The 16,706-nt window shown below is 35.3% G+C and overlaps 1 protein-coding gene across 1 annotated transcript in view; it reads left to right on the plus strand.

Annotated features, from left to right (window-relative positions):
- Positions 1–16,321, plus strand: part of LOC145261058 (transmembrane protein 229B-like) — a 48,119-nt gene extending 31,798 nt beyond the window's left edge. Inside the window, exon 2 of the mRNA XM_080119221.1 lies at positions 15,260–16,321. Coding sequence (XP_079975347.1) covers positions 15,292–15,801 — 510 coding nt within the window. The 5' untranslated portion in view covers positions 15,260–15,291 and the 3' untranslated portion in view covers positions 15,802–16,321. The remainder of the gene's footprint in view (positions 1–15,259) is intronic.
- The last annotated feature ends 385 nt before the right edge of the window (positions 16,322–16,706 follow it).

Genomic DNA, 16,706 nt, shown 5'->3' on the forward strand with positions numbered 1-16,706 from the left:
CTCTTTAAAACGTTGAATTTTTTTTCTAATTTTGTATTTCATATCATTTCTATTACTTAGCATACACGCTTTACCGACGTTTTCTACGTTATGTTAACATTGAAACCTAACACTTCACCAACATCTGAAGGAAAACGTGCCAAGCATTACCACCGCCATGGTACGTAAAAAAAAGAAGAAAAAATTGTATTTCCTGATGAAGATTCTGTTAGGAATCGAAATGTCGGGTTGAGATGCGTTCGAGTAAAACTTTAACTTAATTACAAATTACGGTTAATTAAAATAATTTAACTCGCCCGATGTAACTTTTTTTTTACCCTCATGTTATTATTTCATGCCGTATCTATCACTCTCGCTTCTGACACTCGTTTTATTAACGGACTAAATAGAAAATTATTATCATTATTATTATTATTATTATTATTATTATTATTATTACCATTACCATTATTTTTTGCCCGTTTTTAACGGGCAAAAGTTACAGCCCGTTGACTTAGAATAAGTTCTTTATTCAAAATTGATGGTTGAATATTGTTAAAGTTGTACTCATTTTTGCATTAAATCCTAATGCCTATTATGCACTGAAAGGATACTATAATACTTTGTTCGGCACACCTTATCATATCAAAGGTTAATTCAAAATTTCAACCAGATTGGCCTCGTAGTTTCTGGGGAAATTTCTAGATCATAAATATGGTATTGTAGCGACTAATCTCTTACTGCGCATCGAACGTATACCATAATATTTTGTCCCCTGCACCTCATTATAACAAAGGATCATACAAAATTTCAGCTTGATCGGACCAGTAGTTTTTGACATAATTCAGTGTATGATACCACTGTAACAGAGCACAAACGCTCATATACATTTGCATATGAAAAGAGAAATGACGTCACTAATGATAAAGAAAAAGATTATAAAAAAAGAATTTGTGCAACAGACAGGAGAGCACGTTCGAGAAGAGACGCATCAGAGAAAACGAGCACATTAGAGACGTGGGTGACGTCACAGCCATAACGAGAAGTCAAGCGTGGCGGGAGAATGAGAAAGTAAATGTTGTTCCATGAAAAAGGGGTCGAGTTATTGCTTGTCTTCTGTTTCTTGCGATGTAATCTGCATACAACGTGTGGGTCGCGTGTATAAACGTATATATTATGGTACGGGTCATTTCGTGTCAAATCATCCAGAAATATGGCATTTTGAAACCCATATCCTCAGATATGGCTGTAGCTTGCATTGCAGATAGACAATATAGGAACTACTAAGAAATCCTGAAAAATTGAGCATATAACTCCAAGCGATTCCTGATTTAGAGCATTTTTTTTTTTTTTTTTTTTGGCGTTAGTCGCATAATGCGACGCCCGGGCGACAATTTTGTGATGTCATTTCTTTGAATATTTCCTGATTGAAAGATCTTATGGCTCTAAAAAATTCACCCAGGTCAGTTTTTTTGAACCAAGGAATCCAAAGATGGCAGCAGATTTTCTCCAAAATGAAGCCTTATAGAGATATTAAGGGTTTTTGAATTTTTTCACATGTGCCCCAAAATCGAATTAAAAAAGGATGTAGCTGGCATTACTTTTGTTCATATATTTTTTAGACATAATAAATTGTCTCTGGACGAAAAATGGTTAAAAGTTCTTGTTTCGTTCACTCACAGTTTCTGTTGAAAGTCGGGTATATTTTGATGATAACGCCCCCCCCCAAAGTGCTCTAAATCAGAAACCGCTTGGAGTTGCGTGCTCAAATTTTCAGGATGTCTTACTTCCTATATTGTCTTTCTATAGTGCAAACTACAGCCAAATTTATGGATATGGGTGTTAAGCCCTGGATGATTTGTACACGGAATAACTCGTACATGCGTTTTTATGGTCGTAATATCTAGTTTCAAAATCTAGGGAAGAAATGTTCACAAAATACTTCTTGTTATATAAGTTTTGCTTAAAAAAAATAATCAAATTGACTATCAATTCTGAATCTAAAATAAATGGATCGTTACTTGTGCTCCCATCATTATTAGTATTACTGTTGCTTTCATGTTTCGAGTGTTCTTATACTTAAGTGCTGTTTGAATCACAAAATTATAACAAGCAAATATTTTTTACGTTAAAAGTGAATGAAAATTTTTCCTTTTTTTTAATTATGAATCTCTATCCCTAATATTATATAAAAGTCATTTTATGTGTGTATGTGCGTGTGTGTGTGTATATATATGTGTGTGTATCTATGTATGTATGTATGTATGTATGCATGCGTGTATGTATGCGTGTGTGTGCGAGTGTGTGTTGTGTGCATGTATGTGTGTGTGAGTGTGTGTGTGTGCGTACAAGAGTGTGTGTGTGAGTGTGTGTTTTGTGCGTCTATGTGTGTGTGTATGTATGTATGCGTATATGTATGCGTGTGTGTGAGTGTGTGTTGTGTGCATATATGTGTGTGTAAGTGTGTGTTGTGTGCGTCTATGTGTGTGTGTGTAAGTGTGGGTGTGTATGAGAGTGTGTGTGTGAGTTGTTAAAATGTTTTGGATTATTAATGAGAGTATGACCCCAATGATTTCGGCGATCTTACTTATAACTTACGATTAGGACAATCAACCAATCAGAAGCTTCCAACCTCATTTTAAAAATATCGAATTTTGGATTCAAGTCAATTCGTTGTTAACCTCCGCCTTGAAATGACTGAATCGTGACTACATTGATTCTTCATCGCCATCTTTGTTATTAAAACTTACTCAACACTCGAGATCGTGACTGCATTGATTCTTTGCCGATTTGATATACTACTGCCATCTTTGTTCAACACAATGGCTCAACACTTAACAGGTTATGGGCCCAGCATATTCCACTGTGCGTGTACATGAGTTTTTATGGTTTAAAAATCTAGCGATTAAAAGTTTGTGAATGAAATTATTTCCTTTTTATTATTATTCTCTATCTCTACTATTATATAAAAGTCAGTTTGTGTGTGTTCATCCCTAATAGGTTCTGAAACCGCTGAGCCTATCTCTTGCAAATTTCACACAAAGGTAATTTATATATCTGGCAGTGTTCTTAGATATGTTATATGCAGAAATTCATCCGACAAGTATCGAAAATCAAACAAATCTGTCGCAGCATGGCGTGAGAATGAGAAAATAAATATCGTTGTTACATAAAAAAGGAGTCAAGTTATCACTTGCCCTATGTTCCTTGCGACGTGGACTGCATACAACGTGTTGGTCCCATGTGAAAACATGTGTTCTGCATTACACCATATGCGGCGACACGTTTTCAGCCGGAAACTTAATCAGATATGGAGTTGAACCAGTTTAGTTGCTATCTCTACTGTTATATGGAAGTCGTGTGTGTGTGTGTGTGTGAGTGTAAGAGTGTGTGTGTGAGTGTGGGTGTGTGTGAGTGTGGGTGTGTGTGAGTGTGTGTGTGCGAGTGTATGTGAGTGTTTGTGTGTGAGAGTGTGTGTGAGGGAGTGTGTGTGAGGGAGTGTGTGTGAGTGCGTGTGTATGAGTGTGAGTGTGTGTATATATATTATATATATAATATGTATATATATTATATATGTATATATATTATATATATATTATGTATATGTATATATATATATAATATGTATATATATATTATATATATATTATGTATATATATTATATTATGTTCCTTGCGATGTGGACTGCATACAACGTGTTGGTCCCATGTGAAAACATGTGTTCTGCATTACACGTTTTCAGCCGGAAACTTAACCAGATCTGCAGTTGAACCAGTTTCTCGGATATCTGATCCAGTTTAATTGCTTTCATTTGCAAGGTTTTAGGAATAACTTTTTAAATTTTTTAAAAATTTATGAGCAATGGCCCTTTTGGATCCATTTCGACTTAATATAATGTCAGTTTATTTTTCCTCTAATAAACAGTTTGAGCCGAAATCCGCAACATAGCTAAGATATATGTTGCTTCGGCTATACCCCCCCCTCCCCGCCCCACCCCTCGCCTCTCTGTCGGGCTTGAGGATTATATCTCAACTATCTCAACTCACGCATGCACACAGTCATAAGCATGTGCACGCAGATATTAACGGACACGCATACATATAACTCATTAACCTTTTTCATTATCGTCTGCTCATCAAGAACAAATGTATAAACTCATTCATTTTAAATACTTGTAACTTTTCTCACTGAACTTTCTTTCTACAATGAACATTTAATTTTATTAATAACTTTTAATCAAATGTTATTTATATAATTGAGTGAAGAATTTTTTAATACGATTTTCAGATTCGTGGATTAATCAAGGTCCTTAAATTATCGACTCTGTCCTCTCAATATCTCAGCTAAAGAATCGTCCTTGTTTTACAAGGCATATAAACATATTAGCAAATATTCTGTTTACATATCTATGTAGACTTCTATTTTAAACGTATATAGATTATATACTTTGTGAGTTTATGCTTTTAAATTCATTACTTTGTTTTATTTATGTAAATAAAAACAGTAGATAGATGTGTGTGTGCAGATATTTAACCGATAAACTATTAAACTACTGGTGACATAATACTGAAATTAACAGGAAATAATAATCATTAGGCCTATGACAACAGCATATTCTTTTCATAGTTTTGACTTTCGAGTGTGTATCCGTTGATATCTAATACGCTTTTATATAGAGTGATGTGGTTCTCGTTTGATTAACTATGTTTAACTGTGTCGGATATACACTTGAGAGTTAAAACAATGATAAGAATATGCTGGTGTCATAGCCCTGGTAATCATACACCAATCTTTGTTTGGATGGATAAATAACGCATGCAGAACTCAACAAGTTGAAATAAAAAATGTTCATTTCAACTTGCCAACATCTTTGTATTAGTTTATGCACGCGTAAAAATAATCACAGATAAAAGTTTAATTTTAAAATGTTCTCATCTGTCTGTCGGGTTAGCTCAAACGGTAGCAAATGCGGCTGCAGCGCTAAGTGAGGCAAAGAAGCTGGAGTGCTGAATGTAGACCTTTATGCCATACTTTATTGATGGCCTTTGATATGTCAAGAGCAATTGCCCTAGAAAGGAAGCCTTTGTCGAGAGTTTAGCTAATCCTATGAGAAATAACTGTAAGCACATCTACTGTAGATCTAGCAGAATGGAAACCATATTCTATATCACTAAGGTTATTTTTGCTGAGGTGGTTGACTACTTCTCTATTTAACACAGATTCAAATAACTTACTCATGACGCACATGGTACTTATTGGTCTTCCAAATCACATCCTTAGATCATTTGTAGAAATTTTTGCTGACAATTCTAGCTGATGGCACCGAAGTCATTTTGTATTTAAACTTTGGAAATCAGTGCTATATATTAGGTACAATATAATATTCAATAGAGAATAAGCTCTATAATAATAAATACGAAATTTGCAAGAATTAAAATAAACTTATGCTCGGGCAAAGCTGGGTACACCACCCTGCTAGTCATCTAATATTTCCTTTGCTCTCACACGTTCGAGTATGACTTAAAATCAGTTTGGTATTTGTTTAGTTTAATGAAGACATTAAAAAAAAGAAGAATATTGAAAATATATATATATATATATATATATATATATTGTACCTACCTGTTATGGAATAAAGTTTTCATTAAAAAAATTTTCACTTAATTTGATGAATTTTTTTTTTTTTTTTTTACAGAGGAAAATCAAATGTTAATGAGATCTATTGCGTTGCATCCATCTTGCGTATTTCACAGACGAGGAGGGGGGCGCCAGGGGAGATAACTCCATCACCATTAAAGTTTGTCCAACTTTGACAAGATTATTTCGAAACATGGGCAGAAAAAATACCTCGATAAATATTTTAGTTTTTTTTTTTTACTTATTTTACAGAGTATATTTGTCCTTTTTTAATCCCTTTTATCCTTTGTTAATCCATTTTCGTTTAAAGGCAACCCCCTCCTTGGCTGTGAAACAGGCAAGACGATTAAAAAAAAAAAAAAAAAAAAACACTACCTGATCAAATTTTTTTTTCATGAAAACTTAATTCCATAACGTGGACGTACCATATAATTTTTTTTCAATATTTGCATTTTTTACTGTCTTGATTAAATTAAACAATTATCACGAATAGCAAACAGGATCCTGAACAAAAGTGTGTGCTCTATCCCAACTATCATCAATGGACCTGAGGTAATCTCGTCAGCATCAGACAAAACCAAACTCTTTGCCAATAATTTTGCAGCTAATTCTACCCTATGCGACCAAGGTCGCTAACCCCCTGGATTTCCTCCTGTATCAGAAAACACGCTATGCAACATACAAATATCTGTGGCTGATACTGCCAGGTTAATGTAAAACCTTGATCCCAGTAAAGTAACTGGCCCTGACGGCATTTCAATTATAGTGCTCAAAAAGCTCCAACCAGAACTAGTTCCCCTACTTACAAAGCTGTTTAAGTGTTGTCTTAAGGAGAATTGCTTCCCAACACCCTGGAAAATCTCATCGGTATGCCCTGTATTTAAGAATTCAGGTGATCGGTCATCTCCCTCTCAGTATAGACCAATAAGTACCATGTGCGTCATGAGTAAGTTATTTGAATCTGTGTTAAATAGAGAAGTAGTCAACCACCTCAGCAAAAATAACCTTAGTGATATAGAATATGGTTTCCATTCTGCTAGATCTACAGCAGATGTGCTTACAGTTATTTCTCATAGGATTAGCTAAACTCTCGACAAAGGCTTCCTTTCTAGGGCAATTGCTCTTGACATATCAAAGGCCATCAATAAAGTATGGCATAAAGGTCTACTTCACAAGATCTCCAGCTACAGTATAGCTGGAAATGTCTTTTCAATTCTTAATCATTTCTCTCTGATAGGTTCATAAGAGTAGTGGTTGATAGGCAGAAATCAGAGGCCCACAGTATTAATGCTGGAGTCCCTCAGGGGTCCATCTTGGATCCAACTCTCTCCCTGATCTACATTAATCATCTTCCAAATCACATCCTTAGATCATTTGTAGAAATTTTTGCTGACACTACTATCTATGGCAACACTTCGAAGGCCATAAACGACCAAGTTCTCTCCGATTCTCTCTCCTCTGATCTTGAACATGTAGTACAATGGGGAAAGAGGTGGCTTGTTACTTTTAATGCATCTAAAACCAAGCTTTTACCTTTACATCATCAACGTTCTGATCCCATCTGGCATCAATTGAAATGAATGGCTCTCGTCTTGAGAAAGCTCCATGTTTTGACAAGCTTCTGGGCTTGACCCATACTCCTGTTCTGAAATGAAACATGTACATCAAATCTGTTGCCAAGGTCGCTGGAAAAATGGTAGGATCCTTCTATTGATCCGGTAAATCTCGCACTGCTGATGCAATTCTCTACCTATATAAGAGCCAGGTACGTACAAGGATGGAGTATTGCTGTCACATCTGGGCAGGAGCTGCTAGGAAGACCTTATCCTGCCTTGACAGAGTTCAGAATAGACTTCGTAGCCTAGTGGGGGATGCCCTTTTCTCTTCCCTGCAACCTCTTTTTCACAGAAGAGACCTTGCGAGCTTGTCGATGTTTTATCATTATTTTCATGGCAAGCGCTCGTCTGAACTCCAATCTATGGAGCCCCCCCCTCACCAAACATTCACGAGAAACTCTTGTCTAGCTGAAAACGCTATCAATAATTTCCCCCACTCTTTATCTGTGCCTAAACCTAAACGTAGATTCCATGAACAAAGCTTTCTTAGAACTGCGTACCTGTGGAACTCCCTTCCATTTAGCTGCTTTCGAGCTGACTACAATCTGGCCGTCTTCAAGTCCAATGTAAATAAGTTCTTGATGAGCCGTTCCCCTTAAGTAATCCAATTTACCAAATTTACACTTCTAACGATTACTATGATATTGTCCTTTCGACTATTGTACACTCTTTAACCCTTATCCTCGAGTGGCCTCTGGGCCTTGATAAGTGGTGATTCCTTTGTTAAAACGAAAGAAAGAAAAACAGTTTCATTAAAAATATTTCTCTAAAACTAGCTCTCCCCAAAAATCTCCCCAAAAATTAAAAAGGGAATCCTCCAAATACTTTCGTACTCACGAAGAAAGAGAAAGACAGATAAGTAGATAGCTTGTCTTACTACATCCAGCCACAATTTTCTGTTCGAACTCTTATCAGATAAACAGATGAAATATCCCGGCCATATATAATCTATTCGCATTACTTGGATGCTTCAGTACAGTTCTCATCTTGAGTATCATTTTCATAAAGTTTCGGTCGATGTAACGTCCGACCTTCTTCAGGTGTATCTTGTCGAACTCAAGAATGTTTCTGTCGAACACAGCGAAAGTAGGAGACGCCTCTTGGAGGAGAACCTTGGAATGTACTATTTTAATATTGTATTATTTTAAAAAGAAAAAAAAACTATTACGTTTCAGTTTTCAGTTCCGGTTCCGTGTTTTTTTATAATCTCCACTATTTAAATCAACTGTGAGAGAAACTTTTTTTTGTCGAGGAAGCGAGTCAATCTTTAGTCAACGCATAGACGTAAGAACTGGTCTTACTTTTGGTGGCCTTGTGCGAAATGTTTTTCAGTGAACGACATTCGCTAATATGCTTATTGCTTCTCTCTTTGCCAACTAAGAAAAACGAAAAAAAAAAAATTAAAAGAAAGAAAATCAGTCAAAATGTGTGTGTGTGTGTGTGTGTGTGTGTGTGTGTGTGTGTGTGTGTGTGTGTGTGTGTGTGTGTGTATGTGTTTCGTAACGTCCGCTTACAAATCAAAATGAGCAATCCAGTGGCCGGTATTAGCGTCCGGGCCAAGGTTAAAAAACAACGTGACACTTTAAAAAAAAAGGGGGCGGGGGGCGATAATTTTGATGGGATAGGAGATGGGGAAGAGAGAAAGGGATGAACATTTGTATTATCATTTTTAAATTGAGGCGAACTTATCGGTATGTTGTACGACCACGGCTACCGAGATATCTCGATGGCCGCGGTACGACCCCTCCCCCACTCAGATGGGATGCGATACAAATTCGGCTCAACTTGTTACGTCCATTACTAACCACAGTAAGGCCAGACAAAACCAGTGAATGGGGGTGGACTCCGGCTTCCCCGTGGAGGTACTCTGTAGAGTAAAAAAAAAAAAAAAAAACATTCCCCAGTAGGGTCGTCAAAGGAAGAGGTTGCTTCTTTTTTTTTGTTGCTTTTCTGCCTTGTAATTCACACATAAAAAAAGTTTCTGTATTGCAGTTCTGAATTTTTTTTTTATATGTGGGCAGATTGTTTGTACTACTGTTTTCATCTGGAGCGTTATTTGTGCAACGTTTTGGTCGGTATAGCCTTCGACCTTTTTCAGGCATGATGGTTTCCATTTTGAAAAACAAGGGGAAACCACGACGAAAAAAACGAAAACAACTCCAAGAATACGAAACCATCTACAGAGCCAATAACTTTTCTCCTTGCTTTTTTCAAGATGGCAACCAGCATGCCTGACGAAGGTCAAAGGCTACACCGACCGAAACATTGCATAAATAACATTCAAGACAAGAACGAAACAAGTAACACAAGTTTCCTTACGTTTCTAAATTTTTGAGATGAGGATTGATAATTTGTATTAATTGGATTCTTCAGACTACTGTTCTCATCTTGAATGTCATTTTCACACCTTTTCGGTCGATGTAATCTCTGACCTTCTTCAGGTATATCTTGTCGAACTCAGAAATCTTTCTGTCGAACTCGGGAATCTGCACAGAATTTGTAAACTTCTACCCAACCATGGCTGACGGATCAAAAGCATGCTACCTCCATGGATTAAACGGAAGGGTAACTTCGAAATTCAATGCAGATTCCTAGGCTTCCCAGCAAGATTCCCGAGTTCGACAACATACACTCGAAGAAGGTTGGAGGTTACATCGACCGAAACATTGTGAGAATAACATCCCATAGTCCAAAGAATCCAAATTTTCTTAATCATTACAAAAGCATTAACGTTCACAAGTACTATTTATGCATTTGTAGTTACTTCCTTCGCATCAGAGAAAGATGTGACACAAGGTCATTTTGGCCTATTAAAAAATTGTCTGGGCAGCCTCATCAGCATTTCCTGGTCTGAATAACTCAGGAAGTAAACAATAAACATTCCACCCAAAGAGGAGAGGCAAAGCCTGAGAGGATAGACCTCCTAGGACTACCTAGGACCAATAACGCAGCCTGACAGATAAAAGGTCACCAAAATAACACAGTTCTCGTTTGACGGTAACTGGAGAGACCGCTGTGACTGCTGAATCGCAAAGTAATTCTAATGAACACTAAAAAGAAAATGGTTTTAATTTCTTACCTGTTTTCCATCTCGAACTCGTTTGAATTCATTCCCTTAAGCAAGTAAGTTTTCACATGGACGTATTAAGTCAAAGTATTTTCTTCAATCACAATGGAAATCATTTCAAAACCGAAAAGTAACAAGTCAATGTCAAAATAATAAGCCGACGCGAACGTAGAAACTCCTATAAGAACAGCGACCAAATGAGATTTTCTCGAGATGATCCCTGCCGACCACACCCCGAGCAGGACTCCAAGAACATATGCTCAACACTTCCGCCACCCGTGCGGACAGGTAGAAATAAAGAACTGAATATTACGGACTGGTAGAAATTAAGAATTTCGAATTTCGGAACGAGTAGAAATTAAAAAAAAAAAAAGAAAATTACGAAAAATAGAAATAAACAATGGAAAATATCGTTTCTAATTTGGTAGATTTGGAAACATCTGGAAGAAAACATGTGGAAGACAAAAGTCCTTTTAATGCTTTGAAATCATTTTCTAATATGTCCTGGAAAGACATTTGTTTGAAGTAGCTTAATGGTGTTGGGTACACTTATCCTGTAATACAATCTAGCCAGTTACCTTAATGAACTGGTGTTCATTGTCGTAAGTGGTAATATGCTTAAGCTTTAGGCTTTTAACGTATCTTTCAGGTTGATATACCCGTCTGTATTTATGGCTTACACCAGCCAATCATTAGGTGTATCAGAAGCCGCCATTAAAAATGCCGTATACGAACTTGAAAAATGTAAGTTGATTTATTTAAGTACTTATAAGCTTCGAAAGATAGTAATTCAAACCCTAATTTTTTTTTCAATTAAAGGAGCAAAAACAAAAAAAAAAAAAAAAAAAAAAAAAAAATAGCAGGTTTAATAGAAAATTATGTAATGTTTGTTTTTTTAAATCGGTTTTCTTTAAAATTTCATTGATTTTCTTTATATATATTTTTTATAATCGAAGTAAGTAAAAAAGATTTAAATTCCAAAAAAATCACTTACCTATAAAAAATACTATTCAATATGTACTTCCACTGTTCATTGTTAAGAATTTATCCATATTTATACATATATTCCATGTCCTTTTTAAATAAAATACTTTATTAAACAAGGATTCAAAAAAAAAAAAAAAAAAAAAAAAACGCGAACTCAGATTTTTTGACTGTTCAAATAAAGGGAGACAAATCTCTGATTTTTTTCGCGATTATCTTACGGTGACTTATAAACGCGATAATCAATATCTTTTTTTATTGCGTGCTATTAACCAAAATTAGTATTTTTGGGCCTCCGTATATGAAAAAAGGCACACATTTACTTATAAGTTTTTGCCGTTAAACAAAAACCCAGTCGACCGATTTTTTTATTCTCTTAATGAAATACACAATTTTTTGATTAATATATTTTATTTCTAATGAATTTTTTTTAAAACATCTAAAAAGAAAACATTGAATGAAATAGAAAAAATTGTCAGCGTCCGGTATTTACTTGACGATATAAGCATAACATGAGCTTTCATTAAAAAAAAACAAAAAGAAAAAAAAAACAAAAAAAAACAAGGTGGTTTAAAAAAAAAGGGTTTTACACTTCGGACTTTACAGGTAAATTTAAAAAAAAAACACTTCTTTTTTTCGTTTTAAATTAGAATATTTTATTCATTGATCTTTTATCTTCAATTTGTGATATATAAAACTTTGGTGCGTAAATTAATTATTTAAATTTTAATAAACATTTCAAAATGGGGGATGAATCTAAAAAAAAACGTTTGTCTAAAATATTATATTCGGTTTATTGGAAAGAACATAAAATTTCACATTGATCCTGAAAGTATCGTAAAAATTGAAGCAATAGAAAAATTTTGATAGATTTTTAAAATTTAAAAATTGAAAAAAAAATGTCACTCGTAAAATTCAATTGATTTCATACGTAAAAAAAAAAATGGCTGGTTGAACGCGCGCCAGCACTTTGTAAACACTGTTTTTTTGTTTAAATAAATAATATTTCTATTATTTTTTAAAGAACTTTAATAGTTTATTTTGGAAGTATATACCATACAGAAAATAAACAACCTACTTTTAAAAAACAGTACGAGTTTTTTTATATTTTATTCGCAGTTTTCTGTTAGGGGTGTCAAAAATTCCCCTAAAATTCTGATACATCTAGCCAATCATATTCTTGTGGGGAGGAATCTGGATATATAAATATTCATGAGAGGAGATGCCACCCAAGTCTTCAAATACAACGTGGACTGTCTCAAAGATGCTTGCTTTGAAACAAGATTGTAGGATCCATGGGCATTCCTTGTATTTGGATAAGCAGCGACATTGGAAGGGGCAGCTGGGTCAGTTCAAGAACACCCCTTCTCCCAACATATGGTTACGTTGTCGTGTCATAAAATGTGCGTTTGTCGTATATTGGTTGAAATTGGAATGGAGATGATATATTAAAACGTGTCTATTTATAAAGGATTGAGTGTTTAATTATCTTACCAGAGTCAATGTCGTTGTGTGTGTGATCATCTAGTGGTATTTCTATTACATATGTTCATATGCTGTTAAGTGTGAATATGTGTGTGACATGTCATGTATCTTCAACATACCTTCTGCCATTTCGTTGGTCCATCTGGAAATTCTCATCTGGGAGGGAGACTTGATACCTGTCTTTGGGGACGAAGATTTATTTCACACCAAGACAAGAAATCAGTTCTATAGTTTATTTCACTTTCCCAGATGTCTTGCAGAAGGTGGAAAGTGAATTTGACCTGTGGTTTCTTCTTCTAGGTTTTATTTCTACCACGTCAGCGTTCGTTCCCCACCCCCAGCAAAGTGGAGAAGACAACGGCGAAGCCGTCCATTCGGTTCTAAGTCCAAATCAAATCTCATCGATTCAGCTAACCTGATCACATGACTCACACGCAATCCAATCAGCTGATCTTAACTTCCTGTCAACGTGTCTACTCTGTAATTCACACACACACACACACACTCTCTCTCTCTCTCTCTATCCATTCTCTAACAATATGGTGAACGTGTGAAATCAAGTGCCGGAAGAAGTAGTATCTGCAGAGTCACTCAATATCTTCAAAGCCAGAGTAGACAAATATTGGAGGAATCACCTGCTTCGTTTTGACTACAAATCTACAGATGATGTGTATTGAGAGACTATTCTCGGGTGTGTAGGGCTGTGTTCCTTCTAACCGTACGTTGTATTGTATTGTGTAGAGGACTAGGATATATAAATCGTAATCCCGTTACAAAAGAAAATAATGAAACGAATGGAATGAAGGAAACAAAGACTCAATTGCTGGAATAGATAAACGTGTCGTTTATTTACTGTTGAAAGAATGAATGTTTTAGATATAACACGTGTTCATGTCTGCATGGGTGTAACCATCGTTTGTTGCGGGACTGGTGGTGTAGAAAGAAAAGGAAATGTGTTTTCATCTCACTATCGTTTGTTCGCGCGTGGGAAAAGAAGTGAGTAATATAGTAGAAATGAGAATGATAGTCCAGCGTGTAGACAAAGACAAAGGATAGAGGGTTGACATCAGTTAGCAGTCAGCTACGCAAAGGTATTCTCAGGGACAAGTTGTATATGTAGAGAGAGAAAGAGGGAGACTGTCAATCCAGTTCATGGGGAGATAAAACATATAAAGTGTAGTACTGTCTGTTGGCTTTTTGTCCCACACAGTAGCAAGTGGCGTGAGGTATGCGCGTGCGCCTGCCGAAACAGCGGCGGTTGGTGCGCCGACCACTCAACTCGGAAAGTGAGTTGGAAAAGGAAGGTGCTGCTTATTGCTCTTGCTTTTATACTCGTTTCCGGTGGTCTTTTGCGCATGTGTGGATTTCCTTTGAAAGGGGAAGTAACGTTGTACATGTGTGTACGTTAGCGTGTGTGTATATACACGTGAATGTGAGTGTATGTACGCGAACTTTCAAAAAGCTTTCTGCGATCCTGTCAGCTGGACGAAAAAAACAATCTTGATCTTTTATAATAAAAATGATTTCTTTTAACGCTTTGCAATGATTTTTAAAATGGCTAACTTTTTTGTTTTTTGTTCTTTTCAATAATAATAAAAGAAATCATGAAACGCCCTCTAATTTCTGATCATTCGAAAATTGTACCTTTGTCGTTGTCCAATGGTTAGATCTGGAAGATGTGATTTCTTCTAACGCTTTGAAATGATTTTCAAAACAACTAACGTTTTTGTTCTGCTAGTAATAATAATTATATATACTTATTATATAATAGTAAAAAAATTATATAATAGTAAAAAAAAAAAAAAAAGAAAAAAAAAAAAGTTAGCCATTTTGAAAATCATTTCAAAGCGTTTTTAACGCTTTGAAATAATTTTCAAAATGACTAACTTTTTTTTTTCGTTGTGCTAGTAAAAATGATTTTTTTAACACTTTGAAATGATTTTCAAAATGACTAACGTGGTACTTGTACAGTTTAATCTTGGACTGAAGATCCCCCCCCCCAAAAAAAAAAATTTAATTTAATTTGATCGAGTAGTTTTTTTTTTTTTTACAGCGAAAAAAACATGTTTTTATGAGAGCGCGTTGAAGCCAGCCATTATGGAAATTTTTAACATGCCACGGGAGATAACTCCATGTAAAGCGCCGACACTCCCTCCCCATTTTTATTACCAGCTTTTCTTCCTAAAAATCGAACCTTTTGATCGGTATCATAACAAATTGATTTTTCGCTGTAAAAAAAAAACAAAAAAAAAAAACAACTTGATGAAATTAAGTGAAATTTTTTTTTTCGGAGAACTTCATTCCATAACGGATACGTACAATATAACCCCTTTTTTTCTTTTTTTTTTTTTCGATATTTTCATTTTTTAATGTCTTGATTAAACTGTACAAGTACCACTAACGTTTTTGTTTTGTTAGTAAAAATGATTTCTTTTAACGCTTTGAAATGATTTTCAAAATAACTAACATTTTTGTTTTTGTTACTTTCAGAAATAAAAAATAAATTAAAAAAAAAAAATATCATGAAACGGCCTCCAATTTCTGATCATTCGAAACTTGTGCCTTTGTCGTTTGCGCAGCGATTTTACATCTACGCGATTCATGGCTACGTGGCGGAAGTGACGTACACCGCCGTGTGGGACGTCGTATTCAGCGTGAACCACAAGCTGCATGGAATCACCAGCGTCTGGTGTCTCTTCATCTACGGCATCTCCATGCTTGTTCTTGAGAAGCTTTATTTCGCGATGCGGAACAGTGTGCCCTTGGCGATACGCGCCATCGTCTACATGCTTTGGATTTTTGCCTGGGAATTCAGTTCCGGATTTTTGCTCAGGCTATTTGATGCGTGTCCCTGGGATTACTCCATGTTCAAAGGAAACGTTATGGGCCTCATCACAATGGAGTACGCGCCCATGTGGTATATTGGAGGAATTTTCACAGAGAAATTAATCATCTCATATTCACGACAACTCTACTGGGGTCCGTACTTTGAAAAGGGTACAGTAAAATTACGCCTTGATAAAAAGAAATAAGAATGACGGATCAAGTAAAAGGAAACTGAGACTGACAGACCAAGTAGAAAAAAGGCTTGAGAAATACAGACTAAGTATAAGAAAAAATTCAGAATGACAGACCAAATTGTGAATGACAGATTAAGTAAGATAAAAAAAAAATTAAGTATCATGGACCAAGTAGATAGACCAGTTGAGGTCGACAGAAAATTTTCTGGTTGTGAATTATATTAATTCTGAAAAAGGATCTTAAAATTCTGTTTAAAAAGAAATGTTGAAAAAGAAAAAGAAAATAATATAAAATTTAAAAGATACAACACACTCAAACGATTAAATACTACACATCCAAATAATAGATAACATATACAAAAATAAAAATGAAACACGTACACAAAAATGAAACACGTACACAAAAATGAAACACGTACACAAAAATGAAACACGTACACAAAAATGAAACACGTACACAAAAATGAAACACGTACACAAAAATGAAACACATACACAAAAATAAAACGCATACTCAAAAATAAAAATAAAACACATACACAAAAATACAGCCGATATACAAAAAAGGAAAACGACAGACAGTCCATTTAATCTACGCATTTAGCAACGAAAATGTTATTTGAAACTTAAACGTGACAAAAAGGCTCTTCAGATATGTATGGGCGCATTTTCGAATGATATTTAAAACTCAGTCGTGACAAACTGGCGAAAAAGCTATTTCAAACAAAAGAGTAACTGACTGACAAAAGTGCCCCTTCAATCTTATGAGGGACAAACAGACAAACCTTCTAATAGAGATGCTTGTTAACATTCCACTCCACAATATCGCGCAATATCCCCCCCCACCCAACAAAAAACTTTGTTGTAAATATTTTTTATAAAACTCAATTGCGGGTTGTATAAGATGTCTACATCTT

This window comes from Euprymna scolopes, chromosome 37, assembly GCF_053919585.1.
Source record: "Euprymna scolopes isolate OS-2025 chromosome 37, ASM5391958v1, whole genome shotgun sequence".
Classification (NCBI taxonomy): domain Eukaryota; kingdom Metazoa; phylum Mollusca; class Cephalopoda; order Sepiida; family Sepiolidae; genus Euprymna; species Euprymna scolopes.